The sequence below is a fragment of the Trachemys scripta genome, chromosome 10 (genome assembly GCF_013100865.1).
Source record: "Trachemys scripta elegans isolate TJP31775 chromosome 10, CAS_Tse_1.0, whole genome shotgun sequence".
NCBI classification, from domain to species: Eukaryota; Metazoa; Chordata; order Testudines; family Emydidae; genus Trachemys; species Trachemys scripta.
Window position 1 is genome coordinate 46,149,018 of NC_048307.1, and position 20,735 is coordinate 46,169,752.

Below are 20,735 nucleotides of genomic sequence, written 5' to 3' on the forward strand. Positions count from 1 at the left end.
CCTGGCACAGCTGCCCTGGGCATCCACCCTCCCAGAAATCACTCCTCAGGCTCAGCATCCCCCCATAATCCCTCCTCTGAGCAACCCACCCCCCAAAACCCCACTCCTCAGACATCTCACCCCCAGACCCCTGATCCCTGGGCACTACACCCCACACATGCCTCAGCCCCAAACACACAACTCCTGGGGGACCCCATCCCCATAGCTCCTCACAGCTCATCACTCCTGTGCTGCACGGCCTTCATCACAGCCTGCGGCAAGTGCACCCATGCCTGCTCCATCCCCTCAGCCACATTCACTGAGCCCCTCATTCCCCCCACCCTCTGCTGCAACCTCCCTGCAACATTCAGTGACTCTCTCAGCCCTCACATTCAACTGCAACCCCCCCCTCTGTTGCATCCTGCCCTGCCCATCAGTCGCACTGTGCACAGGAGACTCAGGCTTCCAAGAAACAGATCACCCCCCTCCCTAAACGCTGGCCTGTGCTGACTGCAAAGGAAGTGCTCGCACGTGCTGTGCAAAGAGTTTTATTCACAAGGGCTCTTTGACCTCAGCAGTAATGCAGAAAATGCAAGGGAAATATACAGTCAGGGCTTTGGGGCTTTCTTCATACAGATGGTCAATATTCACAATATTACAGTAATACTAAATCATAAGAGTGATGTAGCTCCACAGAACCATAATTCAAACATTCCCTGGTGTTTACTACAAACCAGCCAGGCCTTCCTGATGCTGGACTCAGTCGTCTATGTACACGGTCCCTTCGTCCCTTCTTCAGTTTGAAAGGTATTTCTCCAGCACCTTCATTACCAATCCCATCTCCTGAAAAGAGAGCAATAGTATGAGTCCCTGCGCTACAGCTGCCAGGTATAATTCACCCAGGGCTATGGGCAGCATGAGTCCCCGGCAGTCCCTTAAGCCCTCTACGGGGCAGCTGTACAGGTGCCACTGCGCCCCGTGGAGGGTTCCTGTGCCAGCATATCCCAGGCAGCAGAAGAGCAGTGAGGGGCTGGTTGGGATGTGCCAGGGAAGAAGAGTTTTCACAGACCCATTGGCCCCAACTCACAAATGGGGCAGAGTCACTATGGCCAGCATTGCAGCCCACAAGCTAGGGATGCAGGAGGGGCTGCTCTGCAGATCCAGGCTGGGGGATGGATTCCATCTCCCCAACTCATCCAGGTGTCGCCGTGACCTGGGCTCCCACGTTAGGAGTGACTTTCACACTGATAGAATATCCTGCTGTGATGTGATGGCAGATGCATGGGTCGGATTTCAGGGACAGCTGGCACAGGAAAAGCCTAGAGCTAGGATTGGCCAGGCACAGATTGCCCAGTAACTGACAGGGAGGCCAATCACATCGCATGGGGACTGGCGACAAGGTGAAAACAAACCCAGAGGGAGTTTTTACAATGGTGCAGATGTACATACAGCATTTTGCAAAGCTTGCTGCCTGCCTGCATCCCTGGCTCTCCACCACTGAGCCAGCAATGCCTCCCTGCTGGTCATGAGTAGCCAAGAGCTACCCAGAGCTTTGCAGTGTCTCCATCATGATTGCTCAGAATACTTCACCTGCAAGGACAGCCTAACGTGCCCGTTGGATACAAGCCCATTTTTTCAACAAAGCTTTATGGGAACACAGGAACTGCCGGTTCAGAATGGACATGGGGCCCTGCTAGCCCAGCACCCTGATGGAAGGTGCTAGCCAACGGGGTAGGCAAATGTGGGATGATCTGCCCCAGGGACTGCTTCCCCTGAGTCCCCTGGAGTTGGAGGTACCTCAAGCCCTGAAGCAGGTGGATCCCTGCCAAGATGGTTGGGCCCAGACTCTCTCCTGCACTGAGATCTGCCCAGAATAGGAGAGAAGAAAAGGCCAACAGCAAGCTGGTTACAGTTCATGGTACATCTGCACCAGCCCTGACATACACTGGAGCAGCCTAGGAGCTGCTCTAACTTACGTCATCTGGTCATACGTCCAAGGAGCTGTCTGCCAGCTGCAGCATATTGGAGTGTGCCAGCACTCCCCTCCTCCTGATACTCCCCCCCCCCAATACCAGACAGGGAGCAGTTGTAGGAGCTGGATACAGCAGATTTGCTTCAGCTGATGGCTCCCCTATGCTGAGGGAATTCTCACCTGGTCAGATCTGGTTGCTTCACAGGCTCTTTATGCCACCAAAGCAACACAAAGGGACTGGAGTGCAGCACAGAACCAGGCCCTTGTTTTTTAATGTTCAAACCTTACTGTTGTAATTCAGGATATTTTCATTATTCATAGAAATGCTCAAGCCTTCTGTGAATCCTGCTACTCTCTTGGCCTCAATGGCATCTTGTGGCAGTGAGTTCCACAGGCTCATTGTGGACTGTGTGAAAAAAGGATTAATCCATTTTAAATTTGCTGCCTTTCAAGTTCATTGAATGAGCCCTTGTTCTTCTATAATGAGGCAGGGCGGATAGCAGTGTGTGATCTCTCTACCAGTCATTGGTATATTTGCTATTAGCCCCCCTTCCTTGTCCCCTCTCAAGTAAACAGTCCCCATCCTTCCACTCTCTTGTAGTATGCCCCTACCATTTGCCTATGCATCATTACCACTGTGCATAGGCAGTTCTAAGCATTCCCTCTAGTGGGTGCCATTCGTGTGATGTAGGCAAGGAAGCACCAACTTTGGCATTATAGCATGAAGGAGACTCATTGTGCTGTGTGCAGTGGCTCCCTTACCAGTTGGAGGTAGAAGAAAGGTCCCTGTGAGGTTGTTGAATCTGTCACTGGCCATGGAATTGTGCTGCGTGTGTGTTGGGGTTCAGCTAGCAGGGGTCTTTGCATTTGAGGGTGCACACAGGGGCACCCCACTCACCCATCCTTACACCAAAGTTTTGTGTGCGGAATTTCCAGTTATACAGACATGATTTACGTTCATTACTGACATTTGCCTTCGCTCTGTCACTTACACCCCTACAGCGAGTGTGCTTATCCTCTGTCTCCAGGAGAAACATCATCAGGCCGATAATGAGGGGAGGAGCATCAGTTTCATTCCTAAAGGTGACAAGATTCAGGCTGCTCCTGATCTCCTGTGGCAGAGTTCTAGAGCTTTCACACTTCCACCAAGGATGCCCTGGAGAGGTTCCTCTCGGTGCTGTCAGCCAAAGCATCTCTGCAGTGCATAGGAATTGGGGAGTATCCCTTTAAATAGTGTGTGATCCCTCCAGTGGTCCTTACTGTTGTGCATGGTTCAAAGGCCACCAGCACCCTGCTAGAGCAGCAGCAAGTGCAGACCTAGACCTGGCACATTACACACAGTGAGTAAACAACATTATTTGGACCCCACTGTGCCCCACTGCGTCCTGCACATGACAGTAGCTATGTGAAGTGCAAAAGACCTATCAACAGGCAATGAATCATACTCCAGTTGAAGGAACTTTTAGTGCCTGTGGTGGGGTGTCCATGGCCAGTCATGGTGTGGCAAGCTGTATGTCATATGCCAGGCCTTGCTCCCTGTACCTTCTATTGCTCTAGTAACACACTGGTCAGACAAGCCCTCAGTTCCCACTGCGTGTGGGGAAAGGCAATGAGAAATGGGATGCTCCCTACAACCACCTACAGACTGCTCCCAGAGATACTAACAACAGGAGAGAGGGGACAGAAACACCCATCCCCGTCAGAGGAGGAATAGGTTGGGGGGGGGGGGTAAAGGGAGCTATTGAGACTGGGGGGAGGGGCAGTCAGCTGGGAAGGGGCAATTATTTGAGCAAATTCAGAAAAGTTAAGTAGCATCCCTCAGTATCACCTTGCAACAACACAGGGCAGCAGGGACAGTTGGCCCCATCTAGAGCGACCAGATGACAAGAACAAAATATCGGGAGACATGGGGTGGGGGGGGGGGGGGGGCCCGGGAGGGGCGGGGCCCCAAAAAAAAAAAAAAAAAAGACGGGAGTGCCCCGAGCCAAAAAATTGGGACAAATAGCATCCCGACCATACATCCGGCAGGACGAGGGACAAACAACTGAATAGCGGGACAGTCCCAATTTTATCAGGACATCTGGTCACCCTAGTCCCATCCAAGTGAAGTGCTGGGATGAGGCGGTAACTATTTGCCAGCAAGAGGCAGGGTGACGCAAAGGGTAGAAATTAGGCTGGGAAGTGCAAGAGGCATGCGAGCCCCTCAGTTATGGAGCCGCTGCAGGCTCCCTCAACCCCGCCCCATGTCACCTGCCAGCACTGACAGGCTTGGGGAGGGCAGTGGGAAGGGGAGAGCTGGCTCAGTGGAGGAGGGAGCCTAGGGAAGGAGAGGACATGGGCAGTTCCCAGGTCATGCAAGAGGCCTGGGTGAGGCCAGGAGCTGACTGAAGACTGTTTGGGGCAGGCTAGGCTGGCAGCAGCGTGCATGTGACTGGTTACCAGGCACCATGGGGTGGAGGGTCAGGCAGCCCTGGCAGTTGGGGTTCACCTGAAAGGAAGAGGCTGAAAGCTGCTCCCAGTGGAGCCAGTCTCTCTTGCACTTTGACTTGGGGACTCTGCCCTCCCGGAAGGGGTTGAACGCTCGCAGGGCCTGGGCCAGAGGCTGAGCCCCAGCCAGAACCATTAGGGGCACTGAGGCAGATCTACTGCAGCGCTGGGCCACGCCCTGAGGGAGCATACAGGGGTGGCACCTCCACCCCAGGGAGCTAAATGGAGACTGGCCAAGAGTTAAAGAGCTCACTGACCCATGGGAGGAATTGTGCATTGACTATGCCCCTGTGCAAACAAAGGCAAAAGAACTGGGAAGGCCAAAATAGGTTGCAGAGAACACCCTCCAGAAAGCCTGTAACTCCACAGCCAGACCTGACAGACTGAGCGAAGCAGGAGCTCAACAACTACAGGAACTGGGAAGTGATGGGCTAATCGCCCCAGCTGTTCACACTGTGCCAACTGCCCCTATTGGAACCCACTGATCTGAACCAAGGGGGTGAGGTGGTGACAGCCCACCCTTGATCAGCTGCACAGCCCGACTCCATGCCAAACATTCCCCCTTGTAAGCAGGGTGAGTGGCTTGGCTCTCCACTGAGCATTGACAGTTTGTTCACCTCGCTGGAGCACATGCTCAGACTTGCAGCAGGCAGATAGGATCATTGCTGTGTTAGTCACAGAGCAGTCAGCATGGCTCAGCCAGCTCCCTCCTGCTGGCAGTCTCCTACATGCACCTGCTGTTTGCATATGGATCGGTCTCTTCAGTCCAGACAAAGTGCAGCCACTGGGATCATCTTCCTTACCCACAGCACTGATCACCTCACACCCCTCATCAAATCCCCCCCCCCCATCTCCCCACCTGTTACTGCCCCAGATCTTAATATCAGAGCTCCACAGGACTCTGCCCTGCCTGCTGATCCTCTCCTGCCATGAGTCAGATCTTCCCCACACCCACAGCCACACCCTCTGCTGCCTGGTTGCAACCCCCCCACCCACTCTTTGCCCCGTGGAGCATGAGGCTGGGGGCTGCTATCGATGGGGGAATCACAGAGCACAAAGAAAGCCTCCTCCCTCGTCCTGAAGTTTCGCTGCCGCTGCCCCCCCATCTCCAGAACTTGGTCCCATCAGTCCATGCTCAACCTCTGGGCCTTGCAGCATGCAGCCATCCACCTGGACAGTGCTACAGAACCACTGCAGGATGAAATCTGGGAGCTGCTTGCTTTGGGCTCTGGCTCTCGGCTGGCACATCCCCCAGCCTCTCACCTGGCACATCCCCCAGCCTCTCACCATAGACACCTCAGCCTGCCCTTGAAAGCCTCTAGCAGAAACCTCTCCTTCAAGCATTCATGACAGCCTCCAAGTTCAGAAAAGGCCTAGGAAAAGGCACCTGTGCCAAAGGGCTACATGGGAGCTACACAGGGCAATCCCCCAGGAGATTATGGGAATTGTGGGTGAAAAGGCCCAGCTCCCATAAGCAAATTCCAAAGTATCCCAGAAGGCATTCTGAATCCCCCAGAAGGCACTGCTCCCCAGAGCTGTGCTGGGCAGCGTGGGATAGGTGCCCAGTGCACACAACACCTGGTGTGCGCTGACACCAAAGCCCTCCATCAGCTCATTCACTGCTGGTTCAATTCTCTAGTACAGACAAGGCCAGAGATGGTTCCTGTGCGCGACAGCTCCAGCAGAACATGTGTCAGTGCGAGCAGGGGCTGTGGAGAAACCCTGCTGGTCACCCAGGTTCAGAGAGCTCCTAGCGCTGATCCACAGCTGCAAACAGTACCCAGCTTCTGTGGTACCCAGGACTCTACAACAGCCATGTCTGTCTTCCCCAGCCACCCCTGGCCCCTTCCCAAGAGAACAGCCTCACCTCTCCAGGAGCCCTGGGGGAACTCTGCTGTACTCCACAGCAAGGGGCCCATTGGAAACACCCCCAGATGGGTGGGGAGTGAGGCTGAATGGGATAGGTGCTATGAAAGGGCATTCATCTGTTACACAAAAGGAAATGAGCATGGGAGGAAGAGCAGGTGGTTGATTTAGGGCAGGCCATGTCTATGCTAGGAGAAAAAGGGCGCTTTTAACACACCTTAGCTGGTAGTGGTAAACCCTATGTTGAGCCCCCCATGGTTGACCCCACCTAGCTCATGAATTAAAATACAACGTGCCCCGTTTACACTTCGGTTTTAACACGTTACCTGACGCATGCTAAAAACATCCCTTTTCTCCCAGTGAAGACAAGGCCTGGGGGGGGGGGGGGGGGGGGGGGGGGGGGAGAAAGGAGTTTGCAGGCACAAGAAGCCTTCCCCCAACCCTTGTGCACCCTACCGAAGGGCCAGCTACAGCTGCAGTCCATGTGCTCTTGGGAGTGCAAGGACTGCTCCCTAGTTTTGTCCCCTGGGGCATATGACACCTAAGGGGTAGGAGATGGTGAAGCCCCTCCGTACTGGCCCGCGATGGCCAGTGCAGCATGCACAAGGGTTTGGGTCTCTCTGCACTACCGTGTATTTGGGCAGGGCCAATCAGGCAGTTTGACTGTTAGCAGGATCCGGCGCATTGTGAAGGGTGGCTAACAATTGGTTCAGGTGAGACTATTTCTCAGGGAGAGATGGACTCAGCAACCCAGCAGACCTACCAGCATGAATCAGTAAGTTAGCAGCTGGCAGTTTGCACCACTCTTCTGTGCAGAGACCGGACTTTGTTTGTCTTCCAGCTCCTCATCAAGAGCAATGAGCAGATGCTACCTAAATGGGGTTGATTAGTCTCTGAATGCATTTGGTTGTGCCACATACACAGAGCTCCCATGTAGATAATTTGCCTTAGAATGACCATAGGATTCCCTTTGCTTCCTGCAATGAGACTGTACCCTAACTCTGAGAGAACAAAACTGGGTAAGTCTTTTTATTGTTTTTAATCGGTCAGGCTGTGTGCCTGCACTGTATTCCCGAGTCCAGTCAATCATTGGCTGGCCTGACTAGTATCACTTTGGCCTAACAGAATTTTTGTCCCTTTTAAATAATTGTTTGGGTTACTTTCACCCACTGTAGTGCAGTGACGGACCCAGAGAAAAAAGGGCAGATTTCAGAAAGCACCCATTGGGGGTGACAGCTCAGGACGGGGAGCTGGGCAGGGGCAGCAGAACCAGGGGGCTAGTGCCCCCACACTGGAAATACTGAGGGGGGCTGACATGTGTTTCCATCCCCAATGTTTTCTGTCCCAAAATATCTCCTGGAGGCAAGAGTAGGACCTGGAGGAGCAGCTATAGCAGCGGCTGCAGTGCTTGGGATCAGGCCCGCCCCTAGGGAGCAACTAAAACCAGCTCTCTTCTCCCCATCTTCCTTCACTTGGCTGGCCATAGTGGCCAAGGTGTCCGAGGCTGGTACGCGAGGGGGGAGACTCAGGGCATGCCCCCAGCTACCTGGAAGAGACAGCCACTCATGTGACTTACCAGCAGCCAGCTTAGCCCCATCCCACCTTCCAGCCACTGAAGGTCCCAGCAGAGACACCCAGCCCAGGAGAGGGGCTGGAGCATGTGTGCCGGCGGCGGGGGGGGGGGGGGGGGGGGGGGGGGGGAGGAGAGCACTGGTCACTAACCATCAAGGAACTACCAAGCTTCCCCTCCCCACCCGGCTGAATCTCAGTAGCTCCTCACTCCCTGTCCTATCCCTCTGCCCCAGCCCTTCACAGCAAATTCTGTCCCCCCTGGGTCTGGCTAGACAGTTGCCACAAACACAAGCCACTCGGTGTGGAACTGTATGGAGCACGCAGAGAGGCCAGCTCTCTCTCCTACAGCTCCGCCCACCTGGCATGTCAGTCACTGCTAATGGAACACCCAGCCTGTGTGTGTACGGCCACAAGCCACCCCAAAACCAGGCCAGCATTACAGCCCCCAGACAGCTGGCATGCAGGGAAAACTTCCCAGAATTCCAAGAGGCTGCAGTGGGAGATGCACAGGTAGGGCACCAAACCGCGGAAGCTCTGCCCTGGAGCGATGCCAGGCAGTAGCCATGCCACCATGATTGAGGTGCATCAGCGGCTGTGGGCCCAGATTAAATCAAACTGGTGTTTAAAACCAAATTCAGGTGTTTTCATTCATGCGGCGTCACTGCAGGGCATTCATGGTGTCCAAAGAGCAAGTACTAGCTGTGGGGCGGGGGGGGACAACAAGCTGTGTCCTTTGTATGTGACTAAATGCACGAATCCCAGCTTGAAGTGCGCAACGCAGCTTCGCCAGAAGCTGTCGAGTGTGACCAGTGCCTCCGTAACATAGGCTGCATTCCCTGCTGTGCTCCGCTGTTTCTCACCAGCCAGCTAAACAGCATGTATCAGCGTTTTAGGTCACTGGAGCAGCACAATGCGATGGAGCAGGCAGGATTTTGTCACTCCTCGCTAAATCCCCCTGCTCCCTCCCCCCCAGTTTACCTACTTTTGGTATTTCTAGTGTAGGAGTTCCCCGGCCTGCATGCAGGATTCCCAGCACCAGAGATGTTGGAGGGCCCTTGCTATGCCCCTGTGTGTGGGATGCCTCTGTGCTATCACTCTAGAGGATACTGAAAGGATCAACCCTGCACTAGTAAGGGCTAAGTGACTACAGGCTTTTCCCTTGTAAGAGCTATGGCTCAGACCATCCCCACTGCTCCATGAGCAGAGGGGACAGAGCTCCTGGGCATCTGCCCTTGGGCTGTGGAGGGAGGAGAAGGTCCAGCTCCAGCCTTTATCCTAGCTATTCCACTGGCGCGCCGCAGGGTCAGTGCCCTGCAGAAGTTTGGTGGCAGAGGCGCAAGGGATTGGAGCAGGAGCCCAGCTTCTGGTATTAGCATTGCCAAGCCAGAGTTAACGCTGCTTCAGCGTTTACTCCACTGAGCCCCTCCAAAGCTTCAGGGGGTCTCTGCCCAGGACAGCCTGGCTCCAATGGAGATGGCAGGGTCAACCTCCCTTGGGAAACAGGTGTTTCCTTCCCTCTGGATCTCTGGGGTTAGCCTCCTATGTGGGCTCCTTAACCCAGATAGGAGGGAAACTACTGCAGCCTGGCCTTGGGGGGCTTCTTGGCCCCTCCTCTGGCTGCCCTGGGGGAGGGGATGATTTGGCCCTATGCTGCTCCCTGCTGTACTCTCCTGCAGCCTCTCACTCAGAGGTTTCTCTCTCACCACCACATTGCTCAGTAGTCACCTGGTTTTGAAGCTCAGATTTTCCTTGGTTCTCATCTATTAGTCTCTCTTGCAAGAGGATTTTCAGGAGCTCTCTGGTAAGCAGCTCTTTCATGTCCTGCAAGACAGCTCGGAGAGTCGGGCTGAAGGCCATTGGGATGGAGTTCGCTGCAGCATCTCCCGGAGACTCCAGAAGCGGGGAGGCCGCAATGCTCTTCTTCCCCATGAAGTGACCTGAAATGACATTGGGCACATGTATTGAACAGGGAATGGGTAAGATGGTTTCAGGGGCTTCGGGGGGAAGTGGGGGGAGATTTCAAGCTCTGGCAGGGGGGCTGGATGCAAAAGTCAGACATCTCCCTAATGCCAAGCAGCCTTTGAAATTAGCCGCAGCAGCCACTGCTCTATTGCAATGGAATTTTTCAGAAGATACTGTAGCACAAACCCGCCTCTAGCTGAAGGAGGCAGAACAGAGGGGGAACTAGCAAAAGAGAATGCGACAATGGCCACATTTTTTGTTCCTCTTGAAATCCTAGAAACACTACTCTGGGTGACAACTATCCAGAGTTATCACAGTAAGTAGCAGAAATAACTGGGGGAAGGGATAGCTCAGTGGTTTGAACATTGGCCTGTTAAACCCAGGGTTGTGAGTTCAATCCTTGAGGGGGCCACTTAGGGATCTGGGGCAAAAATCAGTACTTGGTCCTGCTAGTGAAGATAGGGGGCTGGACTAGATGACCTTTTGAGGTCCCTTCCAGTTCTATGAGATAGGTATATCTCCATATATTATTATTATTATTAAAAGTTTTGCTTTCAAGACCAGTAACTATCAAGGGTTTGAAGGGAGCTTTCCCTAGGGGCCAGAGATCCATCACTACCTGCTGCATGGTTCTTGTGCCTTCCATGGAAGCAGCTGCTGCTGGTCCCATCAGAGACTGGAGACCAGGCTAGAGGGACCCCTGTCTGAGTCAGGGTGGTAATTCCCAGAACCCTAAAAACATCTTGGTAGCTCACCTTTAATTACCATCCAACTAACAACCTATGAGTTAGCTTAGCCGTTCAGAGGAAGGCAGCCAAGCAGGCACTTCATGCAGGCGCCAACAAAAAGACAGCAGCATTAGGGGGCCGGTAAATCAGCTGGGATGTAGCATAGGCATTTGTAGAAGTCTTCAGCGCTGACACCAGTTTCACACTCAGCTCTGCAGATAATGCTGGGCAGCTTTTATAGCAGGGATGGGCAAACTTTTTGACCCAAGGGCCACATCTGGGTATAAAAATTGTATGGCGGGCCATGAATGCTCACAAAATCGGGGGTAGGGGCGCGGAGGCAGGTGAGGCCACTGGCTGGGGGTGCCAGAAATGAGGAGTTCAGGGTGCAGGAGGGGGCTCTGGGCTGGGACGGTGGGTGGGGGGTGAGGACTCCAGCTGGGGGTGCAGGCTCTGGAGTGTAAGAGGGTGCTCCAGGCTGGGACTGAGGGGTTCAGAGGGGGATCAGGGCTGGGGCAGAAGGTTGGGGCTGGCTCAGGGGTGCAGGCTCCAGGCAGCGCTTACCTCAAGCAGCTCCCGGAAGCAGCAACATGTCCCCTCTCCGGCTCCTACGCGGTGGCGTGGCCAGGCAGCTCTGCTGCGCACCACCCCTGCAGCTCCCACTGACCGTGGTTCCCGGCCAACGGGAGCTGCAGGGGCAGCGCTTGGGGTGGGGACAGCATGTAAAGTGGAGCCTCTGGTTGCCCTTATGTGTAGGAGCCGGAGGAGAGAACATGCCTTTGCTTCCAGGAGCCATACAGAGCAGCCCCCAACCCTGCTCCCTGACTGGAGTGGGGCAAGCCCCAGATCCCACTCTCCAGCAGGAACTCGAGGGCCAGATTAAAATGGCTGGCAGGCCAGATGCAGCCCGTGGGCTGTAGTTTGCCCACCCCTGTTTTATAGGGATCAGTGCTAACTACCTGATTTGCATGCACAGTCAGTAGTTAGACATTTAAGGGCTAGAAGTTGCATGGACAGTGCACCCGCAAAATCATAGCTCGTTTTCCCAGTCAGGCTCACCCTGAACTGTAACTGGACCCAGTGCGACTAGGAGAGCAGTGGGACACCAGTCCCCCAGGTGTTCTGTAGCACATGCTTGGAGTCCGGCTCTCCAAGCAGCAGACCCTTCAGGATCTAGCCCTCAATGAGTTCCCATAAACACTCTCAGACCTGGTCTACACCTAAAACTTAGGTTGGCCTTGCTGCACCACTCAGGGCTATGGAAAAAGTCACACCCTCTGCAACATGGCCAACAAGAATTCTTCCCTCCACCCAGCTTCTGAGGGGATGGATTAACGGTCACTGTAGGAACGGTCAGCACTCCAGTGGCATAGCTGCAGTGCTGCGGCTGTGCTGCTGTAGCACTTGCGGTGGAGATGTGCCCTCAGAGCCCGACAAGTAGCAAAGGGGGCTGAACTTGGGCAGCCAGAAATAAACCCTGCAACGACCCTAGCACAATGCTTGTAAGTGGCAAACTACAGATGATAAACACAACAAATCCCAGCCCAGCCCTGGGGCAGCTCAGCACAGGGAAATGAAGGTCAGATCTTGTGCCTGGGTACCTCCTCCAGACCTCTCCCAGAGGCAGCCACGCACTGGCCTACAGACTCCCCAGCCAGCACCTGTAGTCCCATTCAGACTCATCCACATGGACCCCCACTTGCAATCTTTCCCTGGGATCCACCACCATGGCTACCACTGGCCCCTCTGCCAGAGACAGGCTGCTTCCCAGCCTGGCTCTCAGCCCTTCTGACCCAGCTTTTAAGCTGCCCAGCCTTCTCTCTACAGCCACCTCCAAGACTGCTGCTGCATGCAGCCTCTAGCTCCCTCCAGAGCGTTTCCCATGCCTGTTCTGGAGGTGTATGGAGCCCTCTCAGGATTGGGCAGTACCCGGGAGGTTAACAGTGCCAATAAGGAGCCTGTGGGCTCATTACATTATGAGTCAAGGTAGCCCAGTACTGGAGATACAAGCTAGCGAGCTTATTAGCAGCTAGCAAGATGATGCAGCTTAACCAGGCTGTGTCCCACTGTGTTTACCTTAAGTCTACCAGGAACACAATATACACAAGTAACATCCCGGGGAGACATCTCTGAGAACATTCCTGGTCCCACCAATGTAACTGTTGCAGCCACTCTGTGCTGTGGCACAACGCACCCCTAAGGTACCAGTAGCGTGCCAGGTATACCACAACTTGGAGCCAAGCGCTGAAGATGCTTCAAAACATTCAGCTGTATCAGCACTAGCCCCGGTGGGTCCCAATGACCACAAGGATGCACAGTAAGTGAAAGGCTATTGTACTAGGGCCAGCACGGAAGGAAAGGTTGCAAATTGCCTCAATACAGTGGCTAAAACTGTTGCAATTGAAGCTAAATGTTCCTATTTGGGCCCTTGCCAAGGGTCATGGTGGATTCTCCATCACTGGCCATTTTTGGTTCAAGACTGGGTGTTTTTCCGAGATCTGCTCTAAGGATTATTGTGGGACAGGTCTCTGGCCTGTGCTGTGCAGGAGGTCAGGCGACAGGATCATAACGGTCCCTTCTGCCCTTGGAATCTACGAGTCACCAGAGGGCTAGGGCCTCTTGGCCCGGTGCCTCTCCAGCCCAGCCTCTGCTGGAAGCTGTTAATATAGCCTACCCCCCTCCTCCCCCAGTTTTGGCCAGTGACATTAATAATTGTTATACTTACCATCCTATAATAAAATTGAGTTGTATCCAGTTCTCCTCGTCCCGGGTCATTCAACTCAGTCCTTCACCGAGAATCCCTAAAGAACCCCCTAGCTTCAATTGGGCAAAACAGAAGCGAGTAGGAGTTTGCAGGTTTCCAAACCAGGCTAAGTCAGTGGAGTGTCTCATTGGGGCTCCTCTGCACTGGCTCCCTGTCCTGTCTCTGCTGCTTCCCCACAGGTTCTGCCCAGACCAGATCCACATGTCTGCCCTAGGAGTTGGTCATAGCTTGATGGAAGGGTAGTTCCTGCTTAGCAGATTCATCACCCTAGTGGATAACAAGCATTTCATAAACCCCTCATCCTTCAGGGCACAAACAGCGCAGGGGTACGGGGAGATCATTGGTGCTCAGACCGAGGCCTCTTCATTCTGCACTTGTTATTACAAGGCCCCCACAAACGGGAGCTTGAATAGCCAGCACATGCTGTGTCAGTGGTTAATGCCATGGGGGCTTCCGGCAGCAGATTCTGATTACACGACATATGGTTGTTTGCTGGGCTTCCCTGAACTACCGGGGCATCAGGGCCTGGTCAATAACAGGGAGACAAAGGTGCTGAGAGACCTCTCAGGGGCTTGGAAACCTGGGCAGGGGGCACTTGTAGGGCAAAGCACTCCAGTTCTTGTTTGGGGAGGGCTCCTGCAGGCTGCATGGAGCCTTTCTGGCTCCCCATCCCCTCCCAGGCTTCAGGAGGGCAAGGAGGAAAAGGGGCAGCAGAAATGCCCTTCACACCTCCCTTGGCAAGAGTCTGGCTGAGGGGAAGCAGCCCCAGAGGACAGACTGAAGGATCAGACCACACTTGGGTCTGGGTTTGTAAAGGAATTTGCCCCTTTTCTGGAAGCCTCTGCTCTGGGCATTGAGCGATCTGGCCCTCTCCCTCTGCCAGCTGGGGAAGGAGCCCTCTGGCAGAGCAGCAGCAGCACAGAGACGACGACACATTCTGGATTCATTGCTGCCTGGCTAGTGGATTATCTTGTGCTACCAATCCACACCCAACTAGCGGGCTCCGTGGCACACAGTGCCCAGGGTTACAGCAGCTGTGTCCTTAACTAGGATGAGCATCACCCTGGGACGGAGCCGGCATTGCCATTCTGAGATAGGGACATCATCTGGGGGGGTTTGCTCCACAGCAAGCCACAGTGAGGCTGTTACTGGAGGGAAACTCCCACTCCTAATTGAGCTGATTCTCCAGGGGCTCCCTGGGCTCTCTCCTAGCCAAGCAGATTGTGACCCCTCAGCTCTGCCCTCCACCCCCATTCTTGGCTTCTCGTCTGCGGAAGCTTCACAGCAGCTTTCTCCCACACACCCACCTTTTTGCTTGCTCACTCCCCTTTAAAGAGCTCTATTCAGACAAGTTTCACAGTGGTACTGAAGGTGCCATACTAGATTTTGAACACACAGATGAGTAGCTGAGAAATAGATTTGGTTTCCTGTCTGTCTCAGAATAGTGCAAATCTGGAAGGTATTCCTGCTTTTTCTCTACTTTGTCTTAAAATAATGGACAGGCTCTCTGCTTTGCATCTTCTCATACCAATATTTTATTACATGCAATTAGTCCAATTGTATGTAAATGGTCCAATAAAAGATATTACCTCCCGCACCTTGTCTCCCGAATATCTGATTGCGTCTGAAGTTCTGAAATCGTGTCTAATCTCCCAGTGTTTGGCTCAGTGTAGACCCTGGTGCCTCCACAGAACACTACTACTCACCACAAGGCAGAATCTGCCCAAGGAATTTGCTGCCTGTGTCTGGGACTGTGGGTGCCATCTCTCTGCTACAGGGATTTGGAACAATCCACCTTGCCATGCACCCAGAAAAGGGACAATCAGCTAACAGTAGCTAGGTAATATTGTCCAGGCTCCAGAATCATTGGTTAATCAAGGACAGTTGTTCTGCTGATCATCTATCTATATTCCCACCCTCATCCTCTGGGACTATGTTTCTTACATTTCATTGGTTGAATGTGTTGTCACTCAGCTGGGGGCAGGTGTGTTGGTGGAGTTCTGTGGAAGTGGTCTATCCCATTTAGGGTGTGTCTATATTGCAAAAGAAGTGCATTGGTAACTCGGGTTAAAACAGCAGGGAAGACACAAACTTGGCCTTTAATTTGGGTTAGCAGCACAAGTGAGAAATCTAAGAGTATTTACATTGCAACTGGAAGTGAGTCTCCCAGCCCAAGCAGACAGACTCCTGCTAGCGGGGCTCCAGCTAGTGTGCTAAAAATAGCAGTGTGAACATGGTGGCTCTGGCAGCTGCTCATGCTAGCCCCCAAGCTCGGACCCAGGGGATCAGGTGGGCTTGAGAGCCCAAGCTGCCACCCGAAGACCTAAAGTCCACACCGCTTTTTGCAGTGTAGACAAACCCTCAGAGACCAGTCGAGCTCCACAACCTGCTCATATATCTGAATTAAGATTCTTAATAGCACAGCTGTTATTTCTCCAGAGACAGTGACCAGCAAGCATTTCCAGCACTACTTGTGCAATAATGCAGCGTGCACCAGTGCTCTGGAGCTGCCAACACAGTGTTTTGGGGCAGCCCATCCTGGGCAATGGAAGGGTGTGGGGATTGTATAATGACTGATAGATGGCATCTGCCTGCTTCTCCCCCTGACTTGTGCCCTCCTCTTGCTCTCCAGCCCAGCTCCAGAGAACTCAGGAGTCTTCACCACCACCCCTGCATCACACAAAAAAGGATGCAAAGGAGAGGCAACTTCTGACCTACACAAAATAGACTCCTGATGGCTTGGTGTCTTAATTTTTGGACCTCTTTTTGGGAGAGGGGATTGTAATGGGGTAGCTGATTTCAGGGGAGGGCTAACCCTGTGCTTTTAAAACATGCATGTGTTCTGAGGAGCTGAGTGTGTTTAAAATGTGTATCTATTACAGTAGACACAATATCCCCTGGCTAAGCCCTGCCTCGTGCTCCTTTCTTCCCCCACTTCCTTGCCCACTCTCCTGTTCTCTTGCTTTAGTTTTTTTCTCTCTCTGTTAATTTTTGGCATCGGAGGAACTCAGACATTTCTGCAGGCAGATGTGCCTGCGCCAATTCCTGGCAGCCCTCCCTGGCACCAGAGTTCCCCAATGGGCCACAGTGAGTAGTTTGGCAGAACCTCGTGGGCCTGGGTAGCCCTTGGCCCATTTGCCCTTTGAGTTCTCCAGGCTAGAGCGCCCTTGGCCCAGAAGTACGTGTTCCTTTGCTGGGAAGGCACTGCAGTGAATTAACCTCAGATAGGACCCCACCAGCACATCCAAAGCAAAGCGCACCCCATCACTCAGCCGGAGAGCAGGCATAGATTCGGTGTGAATTTAGCCCTGTAGTTAAAAGGTTTGCTCACCTGCTGCTAGAATCTGCCTCGGAGGGGTTCCAGCTCCCAGCCCCCACAGCCAAGTCCCTCGCAGCAGTTGACGTAAGCCCCACCTCAGCCTTCCTGCCCCATGACAAGACGCTTTGCCCAGGTGCGCTCTCCAGAGACAGGAATTGAGCCCTGTACCACAGACCGGCCGCCTCGCTGCAGCTCTAGTCCCCTGTCCTGCCCAGCTGGGGTTCCCTCGCTGGGGCTGGGCTCCTCACCTGCCCCCACCCAAGGCTCTCTCCTCATTGCCCGTCAGTCCACAGCAGTGGGGGGTTCTCCGCCGACAAGCTCTCCCCGCCCCATCCCGCTGGCTCTGGGGGTCCGCTGACACCCTCCGCCCCTGCGCTCTCCCGCGGCCCGGCTCCCCCTCTCCGCCGGGACTCGGACTAGGGGGGGCTTCGCCCGTTGGCTGGCCTGCAGCCGGGAGGGGAGCGGGGCCGCCTGTCCCGGGAACCCCGGTGCTGCTCCCCCCAACCCCGCCGGGATCCGGGAAAGCCCCTTCGATCGCCCAAGCCGCGGGCGGCTTCCCAGGGGCGCTCCGCCGGGAGGCGCCGGGGCAGGCGGAGAGCGGCTCCCGGGCGGGGCAGTGGTCGGTACCTGTGGCCCAGAGGCTGCCGCGGGGGTTGACTTTGATCCTGGCCGCTCTGCCCCGCGGCTCGGCGAAGTCCGCCCGGCCCGCGGGGGCTGCCGAGAGGAAGGAGAAGAGCAGCAGGCAGCCCAGGAGCCGGCTGGCGGGCAGCGCGCCCATGGCTCCCCGCCGGGCTCCGGGGGACGCTGCGGATGCTTCGCCTCGGGCCGGGGGAAGCGCAGGTGCCTGGGGAGAGCGGCAGCGGCTCGTGCTCCGGGCTGGCCGCCTGTAGCTTCCCGGGCTGCTCCATTTAAAGCCTCCCACCGCGGGGCGGAGACTGGCCAGGAGCAGCCACAGCCCTCGCCTTACGCACGGCGGCGGCGGGGGGCGCCCAACCCCGCCCCTGCCCGGGCCACGTCTAAGGCCGGGAGCAGGGCTGGCGGGGGCGACTCACCGCCCAGCTGTGTGCCCCTGGCCCGGGATCCCGCCACGTGTTCCGGCCAGCCCGGGCAGGGGGCCCCTTCAGCAGGCAATGGTGCTCGAACAATGTATATGGTGGGGGCATTCAGAGCTGTAGAACCAAACTGTAAACCCTCTAGCTGATGGAAACCACTTCAAGCCAGGGGGTGCAGCTGCACCCCCTGCACCCCTAGTTCCAGCACCTGTGGGGTCAGGGCACCTTTCATGGAGCACCCCCAAACACAGCACACAGGGAAGTCAGGGTGCAGATCCTGCTGCCTGTGGCAGCAGCACAGGGCCAGGCCCTCCAAGTGGCAGGCTTCGCTCCTGCACAAATCGCAGGCCACATTTTATCAAGCACAAACTGGCGCCCCAAAAAGAGCCCCCCAGGGTCTGCCCTAAAGCCCCCTGCAGTCTGTGGAAAATGCCCCACCGTGGGCTGGGGCGCTTCAGAGATCTGGGCTGCAATCCATAGATCATGAGGAGGTGTGAAAGCACAACTGGAAAATGTTTATGAGTCCTTTAAATGTCAAACCCCCCCCCCCCCATCCCCGTTTCTGGCTCTCACCCTGCCAGTATGGCCGGGTTGCTTCCTTCTCTCTTCAGGGAGTCAGGGCCCACCTGTTTCCCCAGGAACTTGAATAAGGTTCTTCAGAGCATGAGCCTTGGCACTCAGTAGGACAGGCTCTCAGCTGAGTTTTCCCAGTGAATTGTCACCCATGTTGGATGAGTTTGATGAGGAAGAAGCAGCCCCTCCCCTGCTATGAAATGCTCTGATCTCAGACATGTAGACGCTGAGGAGCCCCTCCCCCCCGACCTGTTACACAAGGTACTGTCCCCTAATCTTAACCATCACCCCCTCCAGGTCTGGGCAACACTCTGGAACCATTCCCCCATCACCATCCCTGGTAAGCGGGTGGGATTGGTGCAGCAGAGATCAGGACAGGCAGTATTCTCTCGCTAGTAAACCTGATGGCAGCTTTAGAAGACTGCACAGAGCTGGTGGTGGGACTGGCAGTAGATGTTGAGGAACCTTTCAAAGGCATGAGATGGGGCTTGCTTTACTTTACCCAGATTACATTTAGACTTGGCCCTAGATTCTGTTCCTGTGCAGAAGGCCTCAGCTTTGGTATATGCAAACGGTATTTCATCAGTACCATTTGCCTTAGGCCAGGAGACTTGGCAGGGCTCAGCTATGTCCCTTATTGAGTCAGTGGATGGCTCTGGGCTGCTGGTGCCAGCAGTATCCTGATATCTCTGGGATCAGAGTGGGTGACTGCTATGATCCACAGGCTCTCCCTGGGCCCTCCTGGTCAAGCTGGGCTCAAAGCCTGGGAGGGCACTATCGTTCTCTGGTGCAGCAGGAGGACATAGGACTGTGGACAGCAGGTAGGAGGTCAGTGCAGAGAGGTCACAGAGGGACCTTATTACCTTTTATGCCCCTGGACCAGACTGGACAGTCCTTAGGTGCTGCACTGGATTTAATCTTCTAGCCATCTTGCCAAGGGAACTTGCAGCTTTCAGTTTCTGGCAGCCCTTGTAGAGAAATCCTCTCTAGTGTGTGACTGACCATAGGAACCCACAGCAGACTACAGCCTGGGGAGCCTGGCGCCTGGAGCTCTACAGCACTTACCTCTAGGATGCACCCAGCATGCTCCCAGACACCCAGGGACAGATGTCCCGCAGCACTCGCAGGGACACCCATGGAGGGGGTCTCCAATACCGGGCCCCCTAGTGATAAGGACACACTGTGACCCTTCAAGGAGCTATTCGGAAAATAGATTCTAGAATGACACTGAGCCTGGCAGTGGCTACAGCATGGGCTTTGTGCCCTGACTCGGCCTGGCAGGAGTTACAATTTGAGCCGTCTCAGCCTCAGCCATACTCCCCCTTCTCCGATTTGCCACAGCAGCCAGCCTAGAACGGGTGATCAAATACAGGGATGAGATCTGCAACCCACATTGCCAGGAGTGCGGCGGGTCGGCTCAGCCCAGCTCTGTGCTTATCCTCCTACTGTCATCTCTTCTTCCATCTAGGATAACAGGACCACATCCACACTGCCCCAGTTAGAGGGTCTGATGAATGGGGGGAGTCAGATACCAGCCTCCTGGGGCGCTCTCTCCTTTCACCACCCTGGGAAGGGCTGGTCCCCGATTGTGACATTATCTGATTAAAATATGACCATATAGACCATTGTTGCAACCACTGTTATATATTTGCAACAAATCTTGTACAAAGGTTGTCAAGTGAGGCATCTATAAAAAGGTTACAATTTGCTGGTTATGATTATGCTATCTGTATGCATATATCATTTTTTTATTTGAAGTTATGAGTATTGGCTTTATACCTGTATTTCAAATGTTTGCTCCTGGGGTAACTAACAAGGTAGCTAGCCAGTACATCTTGGAGGGACTATTCAAATTGAGTGCCCCATCAAAAGGACACTTAACTCACAATGGACCATGGGAGATGCCCATCTACACTGAGTGGACTGTCAAGTAAACATGCTGTCTGGAGTATAGGTAATTGCTTCCTGCAATGACTAGGCAAAATGCATGGACATGTGACTTGCCCATGTGACTCCAAACTCCATCTTGTTGCTGTAATTTCCCACAATAAGAACAATGGGTTTCCCTGCACATGACAGAGGATATAAAAGCCGCTGGGCACTCCTCCATTTTGCCTCTATCCTGCTCCAGCCTTTGGGATATGGACTGAGGCTAGGTCTACACTACCCGCCTGAATCGGCGGGTAGAAATCAACCTCTCGGGGATCGATTTATCACGTCCCCTTGGGACGTGACAATCAATCCCCGAATCGACGCTCTTACTCCACCAGCGGAGGTGGGAGTAAGCACAGTCGATGGGAAGCCGCAGAGGTCGATTTTGCTGTCGTCCCTACAGTGGGGTAAGTCGGCTGTGATACGTCGAATTCAGCTACGCTATTTGCGTATCTTAAATCGACCCCCCCCTGTAGTGAAGACCTGCCCTTAGTCCATTGGTTAAAATGCTCCCATTAGTGTGATGACC

The 20,735-nt window shown here is 54.4% G+C and overlaps 1 protein-coding gene across 1 annotated transcript; it reads right to left on the minus strand.

The window, feature by feature from the left end:
* Nucleotides 1-511: 511 nt before the first annotated feature.
* Nucleotides 512-17,551, minus strand: NMB (neuromedin B). The gene is made up of 3 exons (XM_034784713.1): nt 17,277-17,551; nt 9,602-9,813; nt 512-822 (listed from the first exon to the last, which is right to left on the minus strand). Exons 1-3 carry the CDS (start codon nt 17,425-17,427, stop codon nt 775-777), a joined length of 411 nt encoding a protein of 136 aa, XP_034640604.1. The 5' UTR covers nt 17,428-17,551; the 3' UTR covers nt 512-774.
* Nucleotides 17,552-20,735: the final 3,184 nt, after the last annotated feature.

What these genes read in the sequence shown, in the direction of transcription:
- NMB (XM_034784713.1), bottom strand. Translation starts at nt 17,427, where the DNA reads ATGGGCGCGCTGCCCGCCAGCCGGCTCCTGGGCTGCCTGCTGCTCTTC. An exon ending in CGGCAGCCTCTGGGCCACAG is followed by an intron (nt 9,814 to 17,276) that starts GTACCGACCACT and finishes ATGTCATTTCAG; the next exon opens with GTCACTTCATGGGGAAGAAG. An exon ending in AATCTGAGCTTCAAAACCAG is followed by an intron (nt 823 to 9,601) that starts GTGACTACTGAG and finishes CTCTCTTTTCAG; the next exon opens with GAGATGGGATTGGTAATGAA.